Source organism: Anser cygnoides, chromosome 12, assembly GCF_040182565.1.
Source record: "Anser cygnoides isolate HZ-2024a breed goose chromosome 12, Taihu_goose_T2T_genome, whole genome shotgun sequence".
In the NCBI taxonomy this organism is placed as follows: Eukaryota; Metazoa; Chordata; class Aves; order Anseriformes; family Anatidae; genus Anser; species Anser cygnoides.
The window spans coordinates 11,760,179-11,773,541 of record NC_089884.1 but is presented as its reverse complement, the minus strand read 5'-3'; the positions used below and the strand labels follow the sequence as shown (position 1 = coordinate 11,773,541).

Below are 13,363 nucleotides of genomic sequence, written 5' to 3'. Positions count from 1 at the left end.
TTTATCATTTTTCAATAAAGAGAGCCAATGATGAGCATATACAAGTACAGACGTAAGTGCCTGCAATTTTTTATTGAATCAAAGCCCTTAACCACATCAGAAATCAAAAGGAAAATCAAATACGAAGAGATGCATTTTTCATTCCAGAGCAACTAAGTTGAATATAGGTTTTAGACTGCTTTAACTTTACATCTGAAAACAGTACGTTTATATCTTGCATAAGTTCTTGCTAAATAGAGTTGAATGCACTTACTCTTCTCCCATGATTTCGAAGTAGGGAATAATTAAGTCTCAAGGTTAAAGTATCTGAATTTGGCAGCTTGGTATTTAGACTGCAACTCCACTGAAATAATTGCTTATCAGGAGGTCACTGTCTTACAGTCCCCCACTTTGCCAAGGAAATTGCACAATACATCTTTCATAGGAAAATATTTACATGAAGTTTAAAATATTGTTGAAGCAATTTAACAATAGATTTTTCCTAAAAACCTGCTAATGCATATCTAGCAATTTGTTTCAAGATACTACACTCAGTGTAATTTAAATAGTATTTGAAACATTCCAACAGGAATCACATTGCACAGAAGAAGCAATTTGCTTCTCTAACATTTTTGCCCACCTGCTTAGAGCCTGTGCATTTAGTGCACAAGTTTACAATGCCAAGCTTCTATGTAGGTTTCTAATAAATGCTACAGAACGAAGTTCTTTGGAATGAGAAGAATCATCTTGTCTCTGTGCCACAGCTTAAGGCTTCTTGGAGAAGTTTGATTCATCAGTGAAGGCCAGAGAAATGCCACACATTTGCACTTGGTGCTGGAGTTTTTATCCATTTCACTCAGGGAAACTAAAGCCCATCGACATTTCAGACAAGCAGACCTGTGTCAATTGCGGGTCACCCTAGGCCCTTCCGGAAGGAGGGATGCAAAGAAAGTCTTGAAAAACACCCATGCTGTGCTCATAAACGAAGGGTTGGCCTGCTGCAGTTCTGGTAAAGCTTGTCCCTCATCAGATGCTGCTTCATTGTCATCTGCTCTGTCCGCATTCCCTCCCTGCTGAAAGAGAGAAGATTCAGTGAGTCATTGTAGAAATGCATGAGAAGAATCAGGTAACCGGCATGATTGTTACTTGACTTTCATTGTCAGAATATGAAACCCATGCAGTACTTCTGTACCAAAGTACCTCCCAACAACCACAAAGTTAGAAGAACACGCTATGTTGTGGCTAACTCATGCTGTATGTCCAAGAGGACTGCTTAGGACAGATACAAGCACCAGATCAGGTGAACTATGCATGCATTTACAGCTAACTTAGTGAACAGTGGCATCAGCCACAAGTGCCAACTGTAAATGCAGGACTCAGATTGCTCATGTGCTCATATGCCACCAGCCTTCAGTTACAGAATTCGCATGGTCTTTGGCAGACTATTTTCCACCGTAACACCCCAACAAACAAATAACTAGCAGACAGCATGCAGCAGCCTGAAATATTTTGTAGAATGAACTACACCAAAAGCAGCATGCTGGCAATTATTTAGCCACAGAAGATGCTTCTCCACAAAAAATTAGTCGTTTTTACTACTAAATTGTAATTAGAAAGCTAAAAGTGAAACTTCACAGGGTTTCCATGTTGCTATTTTTAAAAATACAGAGACAATACCTGTAAGTTATTGTTCTGGTCCTGGTTTATAGCAGCTTGAGGAGGAACGTTATCTGGGAAGGGCTGAACTGGTCGCTGTCTAAATGGAAACCATCCAACATGATGCCTGGGGAAGCCAATGTATTTGTATTAATAGTGGCTAAACACTACTCCTCCCTGTTACACCAAGGCAGTTCAGTAACATCTGACTGCTCTAATCACTGCAGACAGCAAATTCAACATGCTAAATTTTTGCTCTGACCTGGGAAACATTTTAAAGTCTCCTATTAGCAGGCAAACCATGGGATAGGATGACACAGCTAACCATCTGCAAGCATTCAAAATAAGCAGCACTGCATCTAGGTTCATAACTCTTTAATCAGGACTACGCCTGCTGGAAGATGCTGCTACAGAACTGGAACCTGCATCTTAACCATGCTATGTATACCCCTGGGTACCTTCTCTGATCCTAAAGGGCACAAAGAACAGGAGAAACGGCACCATCTTACCAGAACATAGCAGGCCATGCAGACCCACTTAGAAAGTATCTCTACAGTGCCTACACCTTGTGGGTGTAGCAGAAAAAACCACATGGTTAGATAACTTCCAAAGCAACCAAGTCCCTCTCCCCACATTTCAACCACTCATTTCCAAACAAGCTCGTCAGTTGTTTCATATTTGTCAGTTGTTCCATATGTACCTGCTCTATATCGCAAAGTTGCTAGGGCTTCATAGAGAGTGACTTTGGTTTCCAACAGTTTTCTAAAAAGTCAACTACAACAGCTATAGTACAAAAGAGGGGCGAGAGGCTCTACTATCACCTATTCATTCTTCTTGGAACCCAGAGGCCAGTTATATTTTTGCTAAACACCAGGATGAGATGTGCAGTTCATCTTTTCTAGGTGTAAGAGTTCTCTAAGCTCAAAGACCAGAAAGCTCACCACCCTGCAGAGCACAGCACTTCTATAACGTTTCTGACAATACTAGAGATCAACGCCATACACTTACAGATACATCAGAACAGTGCCACCCATAACCAGGAGGAATCTGCTGATACTGGAGTAGAAATAGATGATGTTGACAAAAACATAGAACAGCGTTGCAGAGTAGAGCCAGTCCAACCAATCCCGATTGCCACCCTCCTCCTCTTCTTCCATGAGGGGACCCCCTTGGGCATTCATCCTCAAGTTCTGGTTGGCTGCTGCATTAACCTGTGGAGCAGCATTCTGGTTTCCAGGTTGATTTTGTGCAGGAAACGGATCTGGGAGAGGAGCGGGGGGTGTCACTTGTGCCACCGGTATCTCCTGAGAACGTCGTGGGTGAGACTGGTCAGCAGATGCAGCAGTAGAGGCCAAGCTGAAAACCAGAAAACAGAGTAAGGCTTAACTCAAATCCCTTCATGTGGAACAGACACTGAAAACTCGTCCATCATAAGAGTACAGAACTACGAAGTCAGGTCACATACAAGTGCCAAATAAGTATAGAGACTCCATGGGTTAAAAACACAAGTTTTGGCTTTGCCTATGACAAACAGTTACAAGATGACTTCAAGTCAAACCCCACACCTTCACTTTAGGAACTTCAACACTTCATAAGAAAATTTCTGGAGCAATCTAAAGGTATTCTGGAAGGCTGCTACGATTGTCTTACATGCGCCAAGGATTTCCAGTTTGGGGGCTACTTTAAACAGTCAAAAAAGATTGTAAGGAGCTAAGGCTTATCAGCAGAATTAGATTTACTCTAGAGATGCCTGCTCTCCCAGTGAAGGCAGGCAGAGATCTGCCATTTGCAAGATTCAAATCACTAGCCTAAAAACTAAGCCAAACACCAGATGACAGAGCTGCATTTCCACACCACAGAGTGTAAGGTACAACAGAGAGTCTGACCATACTAAACCAAAAGAGGAAGGACTACCAGAAGTTCTCCATTTCCTTGCATTACAGTTTCTGCTTTCTACTCATGGCTTTACAAAGACTTACTATTGCATGTAATATTGCCTTGCGTAAATCTGCTGAAGCCAGGACATCTGAAGCATGCTATAGGTCGTATAAGCAGAAAACCCCGGGGCTACAGTCTGGAAAGGATTGGGAGGTGTTTCAAGCCTGTTCAAAAGAAACACTTGTTAACAAATACTGCACAAGACAGCTATTTATTACAGGACACATGTAAATAGCTTCTACCATTTCATGCACTGAAACAAAATGAATTCTTCCTTATGCATTATAGCCATCTCTCTACCCAAATGAATAAAAGGAAGATTTTCATCTAACAGTAGGGCATTTTCCTTTGACTTCTTCCATGCCCACTAAAGCTTATACACCCTTATGACCTTTGGCCTATGTTCCATTGTCCTTGTCTTGAGACATGGCATAAGGGGTTAGCAACCAGTCTGCCCCAGAAAGGTCAACACTTCAAAGATCTTAGTGATGTATTCACCTAGTATTGGCTTCCGCTGAAGCCTGGCCACCAGAAGAACACCTCAGTCTTTCAACATCTGAGGAAGATGCAGCTGGTTCTTGACTAGCTTCTGACATTAGCCTTGGCTGACCAGTTTTAACCTAGAGACATCAACACAGTTAGCAATGAATTACTATTTTAGTGATGAATTACTATTAAAGTCATATGCAAAAAGGTTACCTCACACTGAACATGCCTCTTGATTTAGAAACAGTTACACAGTTCATGCACTTTCTGCACCAGGTACCTCCAGGTGCCATTGCAATACTGTATTTACTGTGTATTACTGTGTATTTTCAGTTTTCACCAACAGTCAAGTCCCCTCTGGGGATTAAAGAACTGGAAAAAAACTGTCAAAAGCGCACTGAAGACAGTTCAATTTTAGCTACCCGAGTTTCTGCTTGCTTACACATCTGCTGTACACAGATGTAATTCAAGAGCTGTTCTGCAGTGATACATCTGTATAATATTCAGACAAAGGGTGACTCACAACGGCAAGCTCCAAACATGGGTAAGATAAGTTCAAATGTCTATATTGGGCAACATAAACACTTCTAGATACTTGAAAATAAAAATGAGTTTGCACATTTGCACTTCAGACTGTAAGTACTCAGATCAATTACTAATGTTTATCTTGAGCTTCCTCCACAGGAAGAGTCATGAACAGTTAGAGTGCCCTCAACTAACAGTCTTGCTTCCCCACACATTGACAGAGCAATCAGAACTGCTTCTAATAACTATATCTTCTGCCCACAAAAAGCCTCCATCCAAAAGAGTGCAGGATATGACAGGTCATGTTCTCCTTAACAAAACAGAGTTTACCAAAAAGCAGTTTCCCTCTAAGCGATGTTGTTAGGACTAGATTACAACTGAGACATTTCTTAACAGGTGCCATCATGATCTGTACCACTGAACCACAAGTTATTTTTGAGCTTAATCCAAATATGTTCTCACACTCCAAACCAATCAAGTTACCAGCAACACTGCCAATGCATTAGCAGGAAACACCTGCGTTATCAGCAAACTTCTACAACCCAAAGACTCAAAGCAGTACATTAGCTTAGTACCTCTGAGTTGGTTTCTTGCACATTTGCAGGAGCCTTGAGGTTGTACACCAAATGAAGAGCATGCAACTCCTCCTGCTAAAACATAAGTACAGGAAAAATGAATCTCTTGTGACACGCTCGGTGCACCTCAGCGCAGCAAAAAATATTTTTTATACCTTTGGCAGGAACTCCTGGAGATGCTGGTGATCGAGCAGCAGCTTCCCGCAATAAATCAGCTTCTGCTCCTCTTCGGGCTTTGAAGGAGAACAAAGAGCAGGGTTATTTGCTCGGCCGAGCTCGAAGCCGCCGACCGCAGCGCCGGCAGCCCCATGCGAGCAGCGCACCCACGGCAACCGCGGCGGGCAGCCCGGCCGCGTTAACGTTTAACAGGGGCCGGCCCCGGCGCCCGCCCGCCGTCACCGCAGGGCCCTGACGCGACACCCGCCCGCTGCAACCGCGCCCGGGCCTTGCGTCAGCCGGGCCCCCCCCCCCAAGCCCCGGCCCCCACGACCCTCACCGGCGCCCCGGGCACGATGCGGCGGAGCTCGGCCTTGAGGCGCCGCACGGTCCAGGCGGGCTCGGCGCGGAGGCGCAGGTCGGGGTGGCGCCGCGCGGGGCTGCGCACCAGCAGCGAGAGCTGCTGCGGCTCCGCCATGACGCGCGCGTAAGGCGGCGCCCCCCGCCGCCCGCCCCCTTTTATAGGCGCCCGCCGCGCCCCGCCCTCCTTCCCCGCCTCGTTGGCTGGAACCGATTGGCTGCGAAGGGGGGGGAGAGGAGGACACGTGGGCCAATGGGAAGGAGAGGCGGGGGCGGAGCGGCGGGGGGCGGAAGGAGGGCGGGGGCTCCGCGCCGCGTCACCATGGCGACCGCCCCCCCCCTCCCGGCCCGTGAGGGGCTCGCGGCGCGGCCTTGTCCCGCCGTGGGGCCGGGCCCCGGGAGCGTGGGGGCGAGATCGGGGCGAAGGCTCCGGGGGGTCCCCGAGCGGGGCCGAGGGGCTCCGTGCGCCTTGCGAGGAGGAAGAAAGCCGGCGGGGCCCGCCCCTGCCCGCAGCAGGCACCGTGGCAGCGGGGAGGGCTCGGAGCTGAGGCGGGGCCCCCGCGCCTCTGAGCACCCAGCAGCTGGGCCTGGGCACGCGGGTGTCCCCCCCCCGGGTCAGGGACACAGCCGGCAGCCCGCGCCGCGGTCCCGGCAGCTGGCTCAGAGCTCCTGAAACCCAGGCAAAACAAACACCTGCCCCGACCCTGCCGGCTTATCTCGGGGCTTGGGGCCTGGGGCTTGTGCCGTGGCCGCAGCTGCAGGGGCGCCGCTCAGAGCAGGGGCGTGACCGGCAGGTGGGCCTTACAGCAATTAACTCCGAACAATTAACCCCGATTTACCAAAATCCGAGCCGAAGGGCTCCAAGCGTCCTCTGCCACCAAGCGTCTGCGCAAACGTTAACCCTGCTGTAATCGGGATTATCTCTCTGACCTCAACGCAGTTAGCCTGTTAAAAAAAAATAAAAACAAAACAAAACAAAACAAAAAAACCAACTCAGAATTAAACCCGGGGCTGAAATCGCCAGTTAGTTCACAGCTCCGCTTGTGAGCCCCTCTCGGCTCACGCCGCTGACCGCAGCCGGCGGGGAGTTTCCCGGAGCACGAGGAGGGGTCCGGCGGCCCCGGAGCCCTGCGGCCCCCCCGCCGCACCGGGCAGCAGCGGGGTGCGGGGCACAGCCCGCCTGCCCCGGGCCCCGCGCGGGGGCGGTGTCGGGCTGCCCGGAGGTGGCTCTGTGGGGCTGGGGAGGGCAAAGATCGGGAGCGCGATCCGGGCGAGCGGGGCTGGTTGTCAGGGTTTAGCTCGAGGTGCGTTCAGTGCCTGTACGGTTCGTTCGGTGCCGGTTAGGCCCCGGGCTTGAGCAGGTTCCTGGTTCTTCGAGCCCGTGAGCCTGGGGGAGCCGGTGGGTGCGCGGGGGCTCGCAGCCCCGCTTCCCCCTGCCACCAACCAGCTCGTTCCGCCGCGCAGGAACGCTGCCCGCCTCCCCGGGGTGAACCGCCGCAGGGATCCCCGCCTCCCCACGGCCACGCCGCCCTGAGGCGGTAACGAAACCGTCCCGCCGGGCCGGGGACGGCAGCCGGGGGCAGCTCGCGGGCGCGGGGCCGGGAACGCGCCGGGCTCCCCGGGGCCGCCCCGTCCCGGTGCCGGTGCCGGTGCCGTGCTCGGGCCGCGCCGCCGGCCCCGCTGCCGTTGCCATGGCGACGTTGTCAGCGCCCCGCTCCCCCCGCCCCGGCCGCGCGCCGCGCCGCGCCGAGCCCCGCCCCCGCGCCCCGCCTCGGCCAATGGCGCGGCGCCGCCCGGCCGGCTGCCGGGTGACGTCACGGCCGGTGTAAATCCCCCGTGGCCGCGGGAGCGGGGCGGCGCAGCATGGCCAAGCACCACCGCACGCCGGCGCGCTCCGCCGAGCCCGTCATCGAGGTCAAGAGCAAGGTAAGCGCCGGCGCCGGTACCGGTGCCCGGCCGGCAGCTCACGTTGGGGGCGGCAGCGCGCACCGGGCGGCGGCGGCGCGGGAGCCCGGCCGCGATGCGCCCCGCTCCGCTCCGCTCCCCGGCGTTGCGGCGGCGCAGCCCGGGGCCTGCCCCCGAGCCCGAGCCCGAGCCCGGCCGCCGCGGAATCCCAACGCGGGGCTGTCGCGGCCGGTGCCGGCCGCGGGAGCACCGCCGGGGCGCGCCCGCCGGGTGTCGGGCAGGCGGGCAGCACGGCCCCGCCGGTGGCCCCGGCCGCGGCCACCCCGCGGCCACCCCGCGGCCAGCTGTGCGCGCTCGCCGGGGCGCGCTTCCCGGGGCTGCCAGCAGCCAGCCGTGCCGCCTCCCCCCGCCGCACCTGCCCCCCGCACCCCGATGCGTGCCTGCCCGGCGCATCCCTGCCCGGCTGTGCCTGCCTGCCCAGTCCCGCAGCCGCCACCCCCGGGTTGCGCGCTTGGCCGGCTGCAGCCCGCACAGACGTGCCGCTGCTGGCCCCTTACGAGGTGCTCGTGGTCCCCTGGGGTCCTGCCAGGGGGTGAACTCCAGCCGCGTCCCCCACCCCGGGTGCCCCTCGCAGCAGGACGCGGCGGTCTGACAGGTTTGGGTCCCCAGCCCAAATCCTCCCTGGGGAGAGTTCCTTGCCCCCCGCAGACCTGGTGGGTTTGCGCCAGCTCCTGATTGCCAGTCTTCTCCTAGGGCTTTCCCCGGCTTTACAGCGCCTGTCCCACTCCATCCTGGGGGGCTTTGCCACGGCACAGCTGGTCCCGCATCCCCGGCACCCGCGCTGGGGCGTGCGGTGCTCTCCTCCCCAGGGTGCACCCAGCACCGCTGCCCGCCCTGCAGGTGCGGTGCCATCCCTCCTGCTGCCTTCCTGAGCCTGTTCTTAATCGGCTTCTCATTTGTCGTGACCGAAGGAGGCAATAATTAACGCTGCTGCTCACGACGTGCTACAGCAGTACACGTCACAGGCAAGGGCCTCCTGGTGTCACGGTCCCCCCATGCCGGCTGGGGATAGAGGCTCAGCCAGCCGCTGCCCTGTCTCCAGACTAGTGCCCCGTTAATAACAGGTGGAGGGTCCTGCTGCGCCTTCCTCCAGTGTGCGAGCGCCTTTACCTCCTCTTCCTCCTTCTCTGCAGTTTGATGCTGAGTTTCGCCGTTTCGCCATCAAGCGCTCCAGTGTGGGCACGTTCCAGGACTTCTATCGCCTGCTGCAGAGCGTGCACCAGATCCCCCGCGTGGACGTGCTGCTGGGCTACACGGACGTGCACGGCGACCTGCTGCCCATCAACAATGACGACAACTACCACAAGGCCCTGTCCTCCGCCAACCCCCTCCTCAGGGTCATCATCCAGAAAAAGGGTCAGTAGCAGCCAGAGAATGGTGCTGGATCCGTCCTCTCCGTGAAAAGAGATGAGCAGGGCAGACAGCATCCCATGGCTCCCGTGCTGGCCGCAGGGCTGGCTCTGTCCCCTCCTGCCACTGCTTTGGTGGATGGCTCGGGAGGAGGTGACACCTCTGCCACCCAGCCTGGCCCCACGCTGCCCGGACAGCAAAGGGAATCCTTGTGCTTTGCCCCATTGAAGTTGCATTTCCAGCTGGGCTTGTGTGGGCTCCCTGAAAACACAGCAGCTGCTGCCAGAGCCCATCCGTCTCCCTGCCCCAAGGTGGGGGTGCCACTGTGTTGTCAGGGCTCTTGGGGCACCACCGGGGGCTTTGCAGGGGGAGGGGGCTCGCCCCCTTCCTGGCTGCCCAGGGCCTTGTCCGGGCTGCAGGAGCGCATACCTGGAGAGCAGCTCGTATCGGAGTGCGAAACAGCCGTGATAGCAGCGTGCCGATCACAGCTGCCTGGTGCTGCAAGGCTGAAAGCCTCCTGGTGACAAATGCCTCGGGTATGTCACCTCTTTGCCGGGGAGATGGAGACAAGCCCTCCTTGCGAGGTCCCCTTCTGCTCAGTTAATAGCACTGAGGCTTTTTAAACATTAAGCAGAAGTGCACGAAGGTGGAGCCTGCTCTAAAAGTCCCAGTGTCCCTGGCACAGCGCCTGGAGCATCCCGCTGGCTCCAGCTCACGCTGTTGGTAAAAAGCCCCTGGGCGAGGGGTGACACTGTGCTGGGTCTCAGCAACCTACCCCTGCCGGAGAGCCGGGTTTTCCTGGACTCTTGCTGGTGGCGGATGGCCTGAACGTGTTTCCTGCATGGCCCTGAGGCATGCGGCCAGCAGAGGCCATCCAGGCTGGTGACAAGGGGGGAAACGGAGCCCATGGGGTCCTCCAGGGCTGTCCCTACCAGCACCAAACCGTCCCCTCAGCTCAGAGCGATGGACAGACCTGGGCTGCAGCACGGGGAGCAGGTGCTGGGGCTGCCGTGGGAGCATCACTTCTCTTCCAGAGCTGCCTCTCCTGCTGGGAAAAGTCTGTGAGGGTCCGTGGGCGGCCGCGCTGAGCTGGCACAGTGCGGAGAGCGGGTGTCCATGGCCCTGCACCATGGGCAGTGCGATGAGGAGGGCAGGGAGGCGGTGCCGTTGGGTCCCGCTCGCCCTGGCTCCCGGCTGTGCCCGCAGCAGAGGGGCTGCGGGAGGTGTGTGGAGAGGCTGGGAGCAAGCCCCGGGTGAGTCACAGCTGATTTAAAATGGATCCAGGTCATCCCAGGGCTGGGCTGTAGTTAAACCAGTCCAGGTTGGCGGGGAAGGCGGCTGCAGAGCCTCTTTCACATGTTGAGTGTGGGAACTATGCACACGTGTGTGCACGTATGTGTGTGTGTGTACATGCTGGGGGGCTCTGGAGCAGCCGGTCCTGCAGCAGGGGCTCAAAAAGCAAATGCTGCAAGCTTGGTTGCTCTCCCTGCCGTCACCCCTTCGGGTGCCTCCTCGGCCAGACTCACGCGCGGAGGTGGTGAAGACGTCCCAGCAGTGCCGTCAGCCTGGCTGGGGGCAGCTCCCCCCCCCCCCCGGCTAGGCATGGCCCGGGGCGGGCTGGAAGGGCAGGAGAAAGCCCAGCGCGTCCCCAGGGTTTGTCTGCAGGGTGCTGACCTGCCCGGTGTGGCTGCTCCGCGCCCCTCGGAGAGGAGCTGCATGCTGAAATAGCTGTGGGAAAGCCTCCGCCGCCCTTCCCCGAGCTAAAAATAAGCCAGGCAGTGAGTGCAGGGAGATATTTATAACCCAGGAGCCCTGGCAGGCTGGCTTGTCCTGGGAGAAACCCCGCGTCCCCTGGGTGCGGGGTCTCCCCAGAGCCCATGTGGCTGGAACGGGGTCTGGGTGCTGGTGGGGGGCACCTGGAGCATGGTACCCCCTCCGTGGGTGCTGCACCTGGGTGGCACGGGGGATACGCTCCCTTCCCCTTGCTGCGTCACTGGGTCAGGCTCTCTGTTCCCATTAGCACCTTTTGGAGATCATTTTGGAACGCGGTGCTTTGCTGCATTGCTGGCCGCTGGCGTGGGCTGGGGCTGCTTGGCTGGGGCAGGTGCTGCTGGGGCCAGGCTGGATCCAAGCCAGCAATTGCTCTCATGGCAAACGAAGCATTTCACGGGCCTGGCGATGAGGAAGAGCGTGGCCAGCAGCTTGAGGATGCTGTTACCCCCTGAGCAGAGCTGGGGGGATGTGCTGGCAACGCAGCGTGCAGATCTGGGCTCCCCCATGAAAACGGATGGGGAGAAACCAGAGAGGTCCCAGGGGCTGTTCCCTGGCACCCGCGGGATACGGCCAAGGGGGGACGTGGTGGAGCTGGGACCCACAGAGCAGCCACAGGGTGGTCACCCAGGGCATGGTTGAAGGGGATGGAGCCAACCCTCGTCTGGTGGTCATGAAACAAGAGAAAGTGCTGGGAACTGTGGGTTGGGAAGTTTGCGGGGCTGGGGATGCTGCAGCCCAGGGATGGGTCACCAGGAGCTGGGGGTCTCCATCCTCAGTGGTGGCAGGGCTCTGCAGGACATGGCTGTGGCCACACTGATCTGGTGCCAGCGATGGTCCTGCTCCAACAGGGACAAGGGACTTGGGTGCTGTCACGTCCCCCAGTCATATTAGGAGAGCTGAAGCCTGGATTCCCTCTCCTCAAACCCAAACCAGGGCATGGCACCAGCTCCTGGGCTGTTAGAGCCAGCAGCTCCAGTGTTAAGCTGCAGAGTTTGGCTTAAAGCGTGATTAAGGCTGAATCACTGCCTCGATCCCACTAATCCCGGCTGTGAGTACGCCGGGTAATCCCGGGAGAGGAGATGGGCCTGGAGGAGACAGGCTGCGGGAAGAGCCGGGGGTGATGATCTGGGCGGAAAAATCTGGTGAGCCCTGGGAGCAGGGTGCTTCTCCCGCCCGTTCCTCTGGCACCTGGGGCCAAGGACACGTGGTTGCCCGTGTCCCCAGGAGGTCACGGTGCCAGCTGGCTGGGCACTGCCTGACCGCATCCCCCTTGTTTCCCGCAGCAGAGTCCGATGCCGGCGTCTTCGCCTCCAACTCCTTGCAGCGGAAGAAGAAGGGCCTGCTGCGCCCTGCGCACTACCGGGCCAAGCCTCACCTCCTCATCGGCATGCCCCAGGACTTCCGTCAGATTTCCTCCATCATCGACGTGGACATCCTGCCGGAGACCCACCGCCGCGTGCGGCTCCACAAGCACGGCTCTGACAAGCCGCTAGGCTTCTACATCCGCGATGGCGTCAGCGTGCGCGTGGCCCCGCAGGGTGTCGAGAAGGTGCCCGGCATCTTCATCTCCCGCCTGGTGAAGGGCGGCTTGGCGGAGAGCACGGGGCTGCTGGCAGTGAGCGACGAGATCCTGGAGGTCAATGGCATCGACGTGGCCGGCAAGTCCCTGGACCAGGTGACGGACATGATGGTGGCCAACAGCCACAACCTCATCATCACCGTCAAGCCGGCCAACCAGCGCAACAACGTCATCCGCAGCAGCAAGGCCTCGGGCAGCTCGGGCATGTCCACGGACAGCACCCCCAGCCAGCAGACCCCCAGCCCGGCCTCGCAGTACCTGAGCAACTACAGCACGGCTGAAAGCGACGAGGAGGGCGACCTGGTCATCGAGAGCGACAGCGCGCCCCACTACATCCCCGGGGGCTGCCCCAACGGGGGCCCCGCGGACGGACCCCTGCAGCGCAGCCTGTCCCCGCACAGCTCGCGGGGCTCCCTGCAGTCCCTGGGCAGCCACGACGGCAGCCCCGGCCGGGGCAGCGTGCGGGAGGACGGCACCCTGCTCACCCTATAGCCGCGGGGCCGTGCTCCCGCACTGCCCTTCACAGCTGGCCGGGTTTCCGCGCAGCCGGACTGGTTGTGGGCACCGGGGAGACGGCGGGGGCCGAGCGGGGCTGCCCCTGCCCTCTCTCGCTGCGCTGGGTCCCCAGGGCAGCACCTGCTCCCACCGGGCACTGCCTGCCTGAGCACCTCGCCTCCCACCCCGCTTCTTCCGAACGAGTGGGGTTTTTAATTGTTTTATCAGAATACGCATCACTGAGTAATATATTGCAATGGACAGTAAAACCTTTTATAGAAAGCACCCCGCTTGTCCGTGGTTCGCGTCTCTGCAGGGGCCAGCACCAGGCCCCAGCCGCCCCGAGGTGCTGCTCCCCCTCCAGGGCAGCAAATGGCCTCTGCCGCAGGACAGGGCAGGCACTTTCCCTGCAATAACCCTACAGTACCCCCTGGCATGCACTGTGCCATTGCTGCTGCTTGGGGTGGCCCCGGTAAGGCCCATCGTGGGGAGTTTTGGAAGGACGCTGGGGCACATCATCTCCCTG

General features: G+C 57.5%; 2 protein-coding genes across 5 annotated transcripts; one reads left to right on the top strand and one right to left on the bottom strand.

Annotated features, from left to right (window-relative positions):
* Positions 1 to 39: 39 nt before the first annotated feature.
* HERPUD1 (homocysteine inducible ER protein with ubiquitin like domain 1) lies at positions 40 to 5,816 on the bottom strand. 3 transcript variants are annotated; one of them, XM_067004562.1, is made up of 8 exons: positions 5,656 to 5,816; positions 5,315 to 5,392; positions 5,160 to 5,234; positions 4,072 to 4,193; positions 3,615 to 3,737; positions 2,644 to 2,991; positions 1,657 to 1,762; positions 40 to 1,052 (listed from the first exon to the last, which is right to left on the bottom strand). In XM_067004562.1, exons 1-8 carry the CDS (start codon positions 5,791 to 5,793, stop codon positions 882 to 884), a joined length of 1,161 nt encoding a protein of 386 aa, XP_066860663.1. In that variant the 5' UTR covers positions 5,794 to 5,816; the 3' UTR covers positions 40 to 881. The 3 variants fall into 3 exon arrangements, with proteins under 3 accessions (XP_066860663.1, XP_066860664.1, XP_066860666.1); XM_067004563.1 differs by having other exon boundaries at positions 40 to 1,049; XM_067004565.1 differs by having other exon boundaries at positions 5,160 to 5,231.
* Positions 5,817 to 6,974: 1,158 nt separating this feature from the next.
* Positions 6,975 to 13,122, top strand: PARD6A (par-6 family cell polarity regulator alpha). 2 transcript variants are annotated; one of them, XM_067004567.1, is made up of 3 exons: positions 6,975 to 7,601; positions 8,774 to 8,996; positions 12,050 to 13,122. In XM_067004567.1, exons 1-3 carry the CDS (start codon positions 7,539 to 7,541, stop codon positions 12,832 to 12,834), a joined length of 1,071 nt encoding a protein of 356 aa, XP_066860668.1. In that variant the 5' UTR covers positions 6,975 to 7,538; the 3' UTR covers positions 12,835 to 13,122. The 2 variants fall into 2 exon arrangements, with proteins under 2 accessions (XP_066860668.1, XP_066860667.1); XM_067004566.1 differs by having other exon boundaries at positions 12,047 to 13,122.
* The last annotated feature ends 241 nt before the right edge of the window (positions 13,123 to 13,363 follow it).

What these genes read in the sequence shown, in the direction of transcription:
- HERPUD1 (XM_067004562.1), bottom strand. Translation starts at nt 5,793, where the DNA reads ATGGCGGAGCCGCAGCAGCTCTCGCTGCTGGTGCGCAGCCCCGCGCGG. An exon ending in TCAGCGGAAGCCAATACTAG is followed by an intron (nt 3,738 to 4,071) that starts GTGAATACATCA and finishes TCTTTTGAACAG; the next exon opens with GCTTGAAACACCTCCCAATC. An exon ending in GGCACTGTTCTGATGTATCT is followed by an intron (nt 1,763 to 2,643) that starts GTAAGTGTATGG and finishes TGGCTTCCCCAG; the next exon opens with GCATCATGTTGGATGGTTTC.
- PARD6A (XM_067004566.1), top strand. Translation starts at nt 7,539, where the DNA reads ATGGCCAAGCACCACCGCACGCCGGCGCGCTCCGCCGAGCCCGTCATC. An exon ending in TCATCGAGGTCAAGAGCAAG is followed by an intron (nt 7,602 to 8,773) that starts GTAAGCGCCGGC and finishes CCTTCTCTGCAG; the next exon opens with TTTGATGCTGAGTTTCGCCG. An exon ending in GGTCATCATCCAGAAAAAGG is followed by an intron (nt 8,997 to 12,046) that starts GTCAGTAGCAGC and finishes TGTTTCCCGCAG; the next exon opens with CAGAGTCCGATGCCGGCGTC.